The sequence below is a fragment of the Leucoraja erinacea genome, chromosome 13, assembly GCF_028641065.1.
Source record: "Leucoraja erinacea ecotype New England chromosome 13, Leri_hhj_1, whole genome shotgun sequence".
NCBI classification, from domain to species: Eukaryota; Metazoa; Chordata; class Chondrichthyes; order Rajiformes; family Rajidae; genus Leucoraja; species Leucoraja erinaceus.
This window is the reverse complement of record NC_073389.1, coordinates 10,445,264-10,457,306: the sequence shown is the minus strand read 5'-3', so window position 1 is coordinate 10,457,306 and position 12,043 is coordinate 10,445,264. Positions and strand designations below refer to the sequence as shown.

General features: G+C 43.6%; 1 protein-coding gene across 11 annotated transcripts in view; it reads right to left on the bottom strand.

Moving 5' to 3' along the window:
• Positions 1-12,043, bottom strand: part of cnksr2a (connector enhancer of kinase suppressor of Ras 2a) — a 496,167-nt gene that overhangs the window by 84,070 nt on the left and 400,054 nt on the right. For 7 of the 11 annotated variants that reach the window (XM_055644411.1, XM_055644414.1, XM_055644412.1 and 4 more), the window contains 3 exons: positions 11,424-11,469; positions 8,692-8,906; positions 578-651 (listed from right to left, as the gene is read on the bottom strand). In XM_055644411.1, the coding sequence (XP_055500386.1) occupies positions 578-651; positions 8,692-8,906; positions 11,424-11,469 (335 nt within the window). The remainder of the gene's footprint in view (positions 1-577; positions 652-8,691; positions 8,907-11,423; positions 11,470-12,043) is intronic. The other 4 variants (XM_055644413.1, XM_055644415.1, XM_055644416.1 and 1 more) reach the window with 1 other exon arrangement.

Here is a 12,043-nt window from a genome sequence, read left to right as displayed (position 1 = left end):
TTTTTGTTTGTGAATGTTTAGTTTGCAAAAAACTGTAGAAAATGCACTGATTAAAGCAACAGTAGAAAAGGTAAAAACAGGAATAATCTGGATTATTGAAGCAGACAGCATGGATTACAGCTTGGTGTGAACTAGCTGGCTGTGGGCAAGTGGCCAGCAAATAGTGAGACAGGCAGAGATAAACAAGAGGAGGGTAGCAGTCAGGTCCTCTCATAGATGAACAGAGTCCCAGGCCAATTTCAATTTCTGAGGCCCCCAAATCAAGATCCCTTTGAAGCAGACAGGCATGAGGTTCATGCCAAATGGCTCTCGTTGCCCCCCCCCTCTGATAGGGCCTGCTAGCAGTGACTGTGAGTGACGGGAAGGCAAAGGCTAAAAGGGATATCTTAATATAGTTTCTTGTTAAACATGAGAGCAAAGTTAATCAACAGAACGCAAAGAATTTATACAGTAATTAATCTTGCAGGTTGAAGTGCCAAACATGGCGTGCAACCAACATCTGAGACCCTATTGAATTCTTTCCCTCTGCAGTCAAGGATGAAAGGGAGCATTAGGCCACCACATCCACGATACTTACTACTTCTTCCGACATTCACTCGCTCTGTCAATTTTGAACTCCGACAGGCAGATAAATCCCTCAGCCTTCTCATCCTGAGGAAAATTAAAACAACACATTTGGACATTTTTTTTTGATGCATAATATTTTTTAAATTGTCTCAAATGCTCAAATGTTCAATGAACTAAATGTTCCTTTTGAAAAAAGTCTTTTAAAATCTTTCTTTCTGGAAAAAAACCCAAAACAGTTAAATGGATCTGAATGTCAAGGGCAAAGTTCACATTCAAAGCTAAAAGCTCCTAAATGCCGAGCTGTTAGCTATACCAGGATATGTTCACTTTGCCAATGATACCAAAATAATTGATCCCATGTAAAATCTGATATTCTCTATGACAACAGAACAAAGGAGAGGTTAGCTTAACTGTTCTAGTTACAGGACACTCAGTGGCCTGCTGAGCTACTACACTATTTCTCGTTCAGGTTTCCATTTCCACATGATTGCAGGGCTTTTCTAATTAGATTCCTCATTTGCCAAATATTAAACCTGGGACATACAGTATGGGTAATGTCCCTCATTTACTCACGCTCTACTACACTCACCAAATCATAATTGACATAAATACATGTGACCTTGAGACCTTTTCTCCTTTAGAATCCCGCACGGGCATTGCAGCACGGGCAAACACGTCACTTATTATTCACAAGCTCCAGCCGTATCAGCCTTGCATATTAAACTTAAGCTGAGGACTTTCTTAAGGAGGAGGGGTGGGAGTCTCATCGTGATTGATGCTGGAGTGATCTTCAGTTCAGTTGACCTTCAGTTTCAGAGTGACCTGAAGAAGACCTCGACTGTGGAGAGGGACTATGGCTTTCCACGGGAAACCCTGGGGGATTCCTGGGACCACTGGGCATCGCACGAGGTGGGGGGGAACTTCAGAGGTTCCCAGCACTCCAGAGGTTCAGCCTATTTTATTTCCACTGCCCCGAAATCAGACTTCAGTCCTGAAATAGGCCCTCTGAGCCAGCACTGCCATTCAATATGATTATAGCTGATCATCTAAAATCAGTACTCCGTTCCTGCTTTCCCCCCATATCCATTGATTCCTTTAGCCCTAAGAGCTAAATCTAACTCTCTCTTGAAAACATCCAGTGAATTGGCCTCCACTGCCTTCTGTGTCAGAGGATTCCACAGATTCACAACTCTGGGTGAGAAAATGTTACCTCATCTCAGTACTAAATGGCCTAACCCTTATTTTTTAACTGCGACCCCTGTTTCGGGATTACCGCAACATCGGGGACATTTATCCTGCATCTAGCCTGTCTAATTCTTAAATTTTTTTATATGTTTCTATAAAATTAGGAGCAAAATTGCACACAATACCTCAGGTGCGGTCTCACCAGATCCCTGTACAACTGCAGTAGGACCGTTTTGCTCCTAAACTCGAATCCTCTCGCAATGAAGGCCAATGTGTCATTAGCTTTCTTCACTGCCTGCAGCACCCAGGTCTCGTTGCACCTCCCCTTTTCCTAATCTGACACCATACAGATAATAATCTGCCTTCTTGTTCTTGCCACCAAAGTGGATAACCTCACATTTATCCATATTATACTGCATCTGCCATGCTTCTGCCCACTCACCCAACCTATCCGTCACCCTGTGGGGTCATAGCATCCTCATCGCAGCTCACACTGCCACCCAGCTTTGTGTCATCTGCAAACTTGGAGATGTCACATTTAATTCCCTCGTCTAAGTCGTCAATATAGTTTGTAAATAACTGGGGTCCCAGCACCGAGCCTTGCGGCACCCGTCTGGTCACTGCCTACCATTCTGAAAAGGACCCATTAATTCCTACTCTTTACTTCCTGTCTGCCAACCAGTTCTCTATCCATGTCAATCCCCTACCCGCAACACCATGTGCTCTAATTTTGCACACTAACCTCTTGTGTGGGACCTTGTCAAAGGCTTTTTGAAAGTCCAGATACACCACATCCACTGGCTCTCCCATATCCATTCTACTTGTTACATCATCAAAAAATTCCTGAAGATTCGTCAAGCATGATTTCCCCTTCATAAATTAATGCTAACTTTGACTGATCCTGTCACTGCTTTTCAAATGCGCTACAATAACATATTTAACAATCGACTCCAGCATCTTCCCCATGACCGATGTAAGGCTAACTGGTCTATAATCCCCCATTTTCTCTCTCCTTCCTTTCTTAAAAAGTGGAGTTACATTGGCTACCCTCCAGTCCACAGGAACTGACCCAGAGTCGAGAGAACATTGGAAAATGAACATTGAAGAAAGGTGCCGATCCGAAACATCATCCATCCTTTTTCTCCAGGGATAGTGCCTGACCCGCTGTGTTACTCCAGCGGTTTGTGTGAATCTCACTTCTGAGTGATTGTTTTGTGCTGTTTGCATGGCCAGATATCTTCATGCATAGTGACATGCATGGAGAACCTGCAACAAACATGCCATTCTACAACAAACATACAGTAACCTTCTCATCATATTTCTGATTATTAAATCTTCATATAACATGCAAAAGAATATTTAGTTTTCAAGCTGAGCATGAGGACCGTTTTAAGAACTAGAAATAAAGAACTTGTTCTGTCACTTTCAGCAAATGACAAAAATACTCTGCCAATATGTAATGTGGTTTCACAAAAGCAAAATACCCAGGAAACCAACAAAATAAATGTCCGGTGCAGCAGCTTTATTAAAAAGAAGCTGCCAAGTCATCATTGCTTCAACAGGCCCGTACAAAGCTTTTCAAAAAGGGGGGTGGCATGACAGGATTACAAAAAACTTAATGTGAAATAATGTGCGCGCTGCGCACATCACAAGCGCGAAGCATGAAGTCCCTCGATGCCGGGGTCCATGGCCCACTTAAGGGCCCTGGAGGCTCAGGGGTTTTAGATGCTCTCTGATCCATTCTGAACCTTGTTTTGGAGCATTTTTGCACCAAATTTATGACTAATATTTCAGAAATTAACAGGAATCTGAGGTAGCTTTTTCACACAAAGGATGCTGGGTGTATGTAAAGAGCTGCCAGACGAGGTAGTTAAGGCTGGGACTATCCTAATGTTTAAGAGCATTTGGAAACGTACATGGATAGGACAGATTTAGATGGATATGGGTCAAACGTGTGTGAGTGGGACTAGTTTAGATGGGACATGTCGGTCGGTGTGGGCAAGTTGGGCTGAAGGGCCTGTTTCCACACTGTATCGTTCTATGACTAAAAAGTGAAGAAGAAAAATACATGTAGATAGTAGAGCAGATTTGAAAGAGGAGTGAAATGTAGAGACAGAGAGAGGTTTATGGGTGGAAATGAACATAGGAAAGGAGGGGGAGAGTGGGCTTGGGCAGATGGGTGAAGGAAAAAGAGTCATAAAGTGCCGGAGTAACTTAGTGGGTCAGGCAGCATCTGCGGAGAATATGAATAGGCGACGTTTCACAGAGTGCTGGAGTAACTCAGCGAGTCAGGCAGCATCTGTGGAGAACATGGATAGGTGGCATGTCACAGAGTGCTGGAGTAACTGGAGTAACTCAGTGAGTCAGGCAGCATCTCTGGAGAACATGGATAGGTGATATGTCACAGAGTGCTAGAGTAACTCAGTGGGTCAGGCAGCATCTGTGGAGAAAAGGTAGAGATTATAGTTCGGGTCAAGATGGTACTTCAGTAATATTCATGATGTGACATGCATAGACGTTCCTGAATGTTACCCAAAACATTGTGAGCTACTTTGTTACGGTGCTTGCCCTCTCCTATCACATCTCTGCTGCCTTGGGTGATGCAGGGCAGGACACAAGCTTTGGGACGCGGTGTGAAGCTGTTGCCGTCTGTCCCAGCCTGGTAAAAACCTGGATGGAGTGGATTTGGAGAGGATGTTTCCACTAGTGGGAGAGTCTAGGACCAGTGGCCACAGCCTCAGAATTAAAAGACATTCCTTTAGGAAGGAGATGAGCAGGAATTTCTTAAGTCAGAGGGTGGTGAACTGTGGAATTCATTGCCACAGACAGCTGTGGAGGTCAAGTCAATGGACATTTTTCAGGAGGAGATTGATAGATTCTTGATTGATACGGGTGTCAGAGGTAATGGGGAGAAGGCAGGAGAATGGGTTTGAGAGGGAAAGATAGAGTCATAGAGTGATACAGTGTGGAAACAGGCCCTTCGGCCCAGCATGTCCCATCTGCACTAGTCCCACCTGCCCACTTTTGATCCATATCCCTCCGAACCTGTCCTATCCATGTACCTGTCTAACTGTTTCTTAAATGTTGCGATAGTCACTGCCTCAACTACCTCCTCTGGCAGCTTGTTCCATACACCTACCACCCTTTGTGTGAAAAACATACCCCACAGATTCCTATTAAATCTTTTGCCCTTCACCTTAAACTTATGTCCTTTGCTCCTCGATTCACTTACTCTGGGCTAAAGATTCAACCATATCTATTCAAATCTTGATTTTATACACCTCTATTAGATCATTCCTCATCCTCCTGTGCTCCATGAAATAGAGTCCCAGCCTACTCAACCTCTCCCTATAGCTCTGGCCCTCTAGTCCTGGCAACATCCTCATAAACCTTCACTGTACCCTTTCCAGTTTGATTATATCTTTCCTATAACATGGTGCCCAGAACTTAAACACAATCCTCTGAATGCAGCTTCACCAACTTCTTATGCAACTGCAACATAACCTCCCAACGTCTATACTCAGCCTGAACCGCTGAGTTACTCCAGCACTCTGTGAAACGTCACAGAACAGGGCAAGATTAGCAAGTTTGCTGATGATACAGAAGTGAGTGGTTTTACAGATAGTGAAGATGGTTGTGAAAGATTGCAGCAGGTTCTGGATCAATTGGCCAGGTGGGCAGAGGAATGGTTGATGTGGAGGTCATGGTTCCTTGAAGGTCGTGTCGCAGGTATATCAGGTGGTCAAAAAGTATTTTGGAACTTTGGCCCTCATCAGTCAGAGTCTTTCCTCTTATAGCTGGTGATTTTTTGCATGCCCTTCCAAACTGAAGAAGAGTAATTAGCTGAGAACTTGCTCCTCAACTTCTCAGAGTACCTTTCCTTGGCAGCTCTGATTCCTCTTCTCAGCTCTTTATCGATTAGGCTATCTTTTAACTCTTTAACGATTAGGCTACAGCTTGACGCATATTTGCCCCCAGACCCACCTCCCCCCCCCTGCCCCCGATCTCAAAATGGAAATGTTACATCTGTATATTGAGTATAGAAGTTGGGAGGTCATGTTGCAGTTGTATAAGACGTTGGTGAGACCGCATTTAGAATATTATGTTCAGTTCTGGGCACCATGTTATAGGAAAGATGTCAAACTGAAAAGAGTACAGAGATCCCCATCCTGGATCAGTCCAATCAGGGTTGTGTCATCCGCAAACTTGAGAAGCTTGACAGAGTTGTCCGTGGAGGTGCACCTTACAAGTGGTGATGGAGTGCAGGGTGTAGAAAAATCTTTGCAGATGAGGTCAATCTGTGAGTGGGTGTGAAGTGTTGGTTGGGGTGGGAAGGGGTCCACTTTTCATACTGGAAACTTGCCTTAAGTAGGTGTGAAGTGGTGAAAAGCAGAGGGTGCAGGGTCCATTCTTTGCAGACTGGGGTCTGGCTGTGTTTGTTGGGGAATGGGTAAGGGTTACGTTTCTGATTTTCAAAAAATCAGTAAAACTCATTCATGTCGAAGAGAGAACAGCGATTGTCCAAAGAGCGCGGGGCTTTCCACTCTCCCTGGTCACGGCTTGCACGCTCTTGGACAAGAGTCATTACTGAGAACAGGATCCTAGCGTACAGTACAAAAAAATGATTCCCTTCTCACCTCATCGATTAGGCTATCTTTTAACTCACGATTAGGCTAAGGACACAATTTGCCCCCAGTCCCCTCCCCCCGAAGTTCAAACCCAAAGTCAGGTATATAATGATCCCCACCGTATTTATGTCACAAACTACGGATTCATATTTTCCAGTATTGTTCACAAGGGGCCCAGTGTTTGGTGTCATTTGATATTGTTTGGCGTATTCCCATGGAGGAGGGTGGCTCTAAAACCTACCTAATTTTGCAATCTCACTCAAGATAATCCCCCTTTCCCTCTCCCCTCCCCCATCTCTCTCTCCTCTCCCTTGGCCTCTCTCCCCCCCCCCCTCACATCCCCCCTTTTCTGGCGGGGGCCCAGCGAAGATGACGGTGGCGCGGGCCCAGCGGGGGGGGGAAGGTGGCATGGCCCCAGTGGGGGTGGCGGGGGCCCAGCGGGTGTCAGTGGGGGTGGCGTGGGCCCTGCAGGGGTGGCATGGCGCGGGCCCAGCAGGGGTGGCATGGGCCCAGCAGGGGTGGCATGGGCCCAGCAGGGGGCTTGTGCCAGCGGGGGTCAGCGAGGATGGCGTGGGACCCAGCGGGGGTCAGCGGGGGTGGCGTGGGCCCAGGGGGTGGCGTGGGCCCAGCAGGGGTCAGCGAGGATGGCGTGGACCCAGCGGGGGTCAGCGAGGATGGCGTGGACCCAGCGGGGGTCAGTGGGGGTGGCGTGGGCCCAGCGGGGGTGGCATGGGCCCAGTGGGGGTGGCATAGACCCAGCGGGGGTCAGCGGGGGTGGTGTGGGGGGAAGATGGCTTGGGCCCCAGCGGCGGGGAGAGGCGAGGGGAGCGGGCTCCGCCGCAGCAGTGTCTGGTGTTGGGGTTACAGGCGTTGGGTTCAGATTCAGCCACTCCCGCCCGGGGACGGGAGAACAGAGAACTGGCCGTTTCCAAAGTGGAAACGTTGATTTTTTTTTTCCCCGATTTTTTTTTTTACCCCAATGTTTTTTTTTTTTTTTTTTTTGGTGACTTTTTTCTTTGGGGAAAAAAAAGGGGGGCTGCGGTCGCACCCAACGCACCGCCCCTTCGGACGGCCATGTTCAATATTTTACCATGTTCAATATTTTACTATTTATAAGTTTTTAGAATTGATTAAAATCTAATTGAACAAATATTGCAGAGTTGCAGCTCTTGGCTATATTGCAAAACAAACAAATAATAATGTTACCCTCAGACAAAATATCTTCCAAAAAAAGTCATTCAACCTCTTTATATTATTTTCCAAAATGTATTTTCTTCGTTCGTACATTTTTTTCCTGTTCACATCCCTACGAGATCTGTCTTCCTCAGATTGGGTAGTGGGGCTAAATGCTTTGATCAAATATTTATCCAATCCTACAGTCTTAATTCTTATCATTTAAGCAGCTTTCAAAGAGCACACTCTGTTCTTACTTCTATCACTTGTTTTCTTGATAAAAGATTTTTAGTTACACTCACTTTCTTCCCCACTGATTTGGTTCAACAATAATAATAAGAAACTCTGATACCTGGCTGAGTCCTCCGACTGTAATAGTGACTGGAATGGCTGGCGAGCTGGAAATTCCCCATCAACATAGAAAAAGTGTTGCACAGCAGATCAATTTAATGCCTATAATGTATCATTATTGTGTAGCTCTGAAGGTGGACAAATTTAAATTCCAGTGCACTTCTCCGCACAGTAAGTTAGTTTGCTAACCTCCTCTGCTCCCATTTAGAAACAAATACCCTGTTATATTGCAATTCACGTATTTAAGAATGCTCTCTAAATTCATGTAAAGCAGATGCATGGCTGGATTAATACTTTACAATATTTAAATCACAAGTTGGAGGAACAGCACCTAATATTTTGTTTGGTCCGCTTAAAACTCAGCGGTATAAATGTTGATGTCTCTAAATTCAAGTAACCCCTGCATTTCATCTCTCAGTTCAGTTCAGTTTAGTTTATTGTCACGTGTACCAAGGTGCAGAGATAAGCTTTTGTTGCGTGCTAACCAATACATGATTACAATCAGGCCATTTACAGTGTATAGATCCATGATAAGTGAATAACTTTTAGTGCAAGGTAAAGCCAGCAAAGTCCGATCAAGGATAGTCCGAGGGTCACCAAGTAGGTAGATAGTATTCCCTCTTTATGCCCCTCCCCCACCCTGATCCCAGTTGAGTTGGTTAACAGTTAGTTTACTAAAAATGTCGATAGCTTCATTGGGCATAATACGCTATGGGACTTTTTTGGAGAACACGTTTAAGGGATCAGACTACATAATCCAAGGATTGATGCTTAAATTGGTCCTTACTTCTTCGTTCATGTACCAGTATAGTGAGACGTCTTTCAGTACAACCCAGTACTTTTTCCACTTCTGCGAGAAGTAGCTCTTGGCGTCCTTCTTTTTCCATAACCACCCTTCACAGTCTCCACGACCCAGATCCTTGCAAGAAATTCTTCTTCTGCTCATTGCTGTCAAAGTACCTGGGATGGACACAAAATGCGGGAGTATCTCAGGTAGCATCTCTGGAGAGAAGGAATGAGAGAAAGTATCTGAGATTGCCAAAGGATTGTAAAAAGTCACACACTCAGATGCACAAAATCCAAGTCTCCCAAGAAATAAAGCTATCGCTAGAAAAGTCCACAACTATTCTATTTTTAGAATTAATTTCAGAAGGTTAATACATATGTGTTCTCGTTTCATACAGGTCGGCAGTATTCCACATATGAAGTAGAACCAGGCTATTTAGACCCTTGAGCCTGCTCTGTCGTTTAATAAGATCATGGCGAAACTGATTGTAAACCCATCTCCTAACTTTCTAATTTACTCAATCATCCACCCCTTTGCTTATCAAAAATCTATCTAACTCTGCCATAAAAACATATACAAAGACTCTTCCTCCACCACCACCCTTTGAGGAAGAGAATTCCAAAGACTCAATCCTCTGAGAGAAAAATAGCATTTCATTTGTCTTAAATGCAACACTTTATTCTTAATGTGGTGCTGCATATTAAAGTGTCAGTCTTGGCTCAGTGGACAAGATTAAGACAGGTGTCATGGCCATTATCTCAATGGCAGGGCAGTAGGTACAATGTGATTGCTAAATTTCTTAAAATTATAAAAATGATTCAAAAGAACTTAAGTTTAGTTTAATTCAGAGATATAGAATGAAAATAGGCGCTTCAGCCCACCAAGTCCATGCCAATCATCGATTACCCGTTCACGCTAGTTCTATGTCATCCCACTCTCTTATCCATTCCCAACATATATGAGGGGCAATTTAGAGAGACCAATTAACCGACAAGCCCACACATCTTTGAGATGTGGGTGGAAACCAGAGCACCCAGAGGAATCCCACGCGGTCATAGACAGCTCCCGAGGCCATGATCAAACCCGGGTCTCTGGCGCTATGTGGCCGCAGCTCTACCAGCTGTGTCACTATGCCACGCTAATTAATATAGAGAATATCTCGCTTTGTGTAAAAAGGTCCAATGATATGGGCAACATGAGATGTTGGGTTGGTGGAAAACATCAATAATTAGGAACGTTTTGAGGTACCTAATTGGAAACTGTGCACAGTTTTGGTCCTTTAATTAACAAAATATATATTAACACTGGAGGCAGTTCAGAAGGCTCACTTCCTGGGATGAAAGTTTCTTATCTTGAATGGCTGAAGAAGTTAAATCTGTATTCTTTGGAGTTTTGTGGATTGAGGGGTGAACTTATTGAAATGAATGTGATCTTGAAGGTGCAGGACAGAGATGTTTCTGCTAGTGTGAGAGTTTCAAATAAGGGGTCATAGTTACAAGGTAGTCATTTAAAACCAAGAAGTGTAGGAATTCTTTCTCAAAGAGGGAGGTGAATGTCCAATATTCTCCCCCAAAAAAAGTTGCAGAGGCTTGTTTACCGATGCTGTTTAAAAGGAGGTAGATACACATTTGGAAGATTGGGAAATTGATGACTCGGGGGGGAACTGGCACAGGAAGGACCTAATGACCCTTCCCTGCTCCTATTGTCTTGCGTACTCGTAAATATGGTCAAACTAAGGACCAACACACATCGTAACGGGCACTGCATGCTTTGTGACAAGCTTTGTGTGCCGTGCAGCCACCGTGTGAGTGTCAATCAGATGGGTATTATTCCAGCTCCACAGACCCATACTAAAAATCTGGACATCTGGACATCGGCACACTGAATACACTGTTTGGTCTCTTTTAAAAATCCTGTCATCTGGTCCACAGTAAGGGTAGAATTTCTTGGCCACTTGACATTTGACGGTGAACGTGATAATTCTGTTAGGGGGTAAGACGATATTTACCAATAGTTTAGTGTTGTTTATTATTGTCACGTGTCGAGGTACAGTGCAAAGTTTTTGTTCCTTGCGATCCAGTCAAACAAAAGATTTCAAGCAAGCTGTCCACGGTGTACAGATAAAGGATAATGTGTACAGCATTTAGTTCAAGATAAAGTCTGATTAAAGATTGTTCAAAGATATCAAATGAGGTAGATGAGCGGTCAGGACCACTGTTGGGTTAGTAAAATCAAAATGCATGGAATGATCGGGTCATTGGAAGCCAGCTATGTTTGAGGTCAGAAGAAAGAGTTGTGTTAAATGGCCGCATCTAAGACGGTTTCTTCCATCATGGCATTCTCCAGACCTGAGTGCGAGGGCCACTGCTATTTTTGATTAAGGATGTTCCTAACTTGTCATTTCTTACTGTTTTCCTAACTTCAATTTCACTGCTGTCATAGAATGGTGAGAATAAAGCAATTTGAAGAGCTGATATGAACAACAAGCTATGAAATAACCATAACGACAGGTCTTGGAGTAACCGTGGACCTCATACTCATTGATAAATGTATACACTTTTTGATACACTTTAAACATTTAAAAAATAGTTACAATAGGATTTACATGTATCACTATATTTGAACAGACTCATTTTTAGAAAATAATATAATCTTTCGTCGCCACAGTAAAACTATGGAAACGCAGTAAATTGGGCAGGAAAAGCAAGAATGATAAAAACAAAATCTTTTACCTTTGTTCCTTTTTTTGGACTTCTGTCCCAAGGATTGCTGAAATGTCTGAAATAAAAATAGTACTGGTGAAAAATATATATTGAGGTTTATAATATACATTCCTCTTGGTTTGAAACTGAATACAACCCCACCGTCTGTATTGGGCTGTTACTTCAACTTAGCTCTGTATTTCCTAAACCACAAAATAAAACCAGAAAGGCAAGCTTGACAATTGATGCAGATTTCACTACCACATTTGCAATTTGAAACATTGCCAATCTAAAGGTAACTTCATTCTACATTTAACTTACACCAGAGTGTTTTCTGGTGTAAATACTTTATAACAGCAGCATGTGGATTAAAAAAAATTAAGAAATCATCTGTATCACTGGAAAAAGAAGGCTGCGTGGTCTAACCACACGGCTACTGCATGTTCATTGTGTAGCGGATGCATTGTGACCATCGCTGACGTTTGACGTACAAACGACCACTGCTTTTATTCATATCTACAAGCACAAACTCAGAAACCACACACTTCTCAACACAGGTTTCTGAAATGCAAATATGAGAATGAGAGCATTCTATCTACAGTAGTTATATTTTTATCGTACATTGTAAGGATTAAGTGTAAAATGTTAAT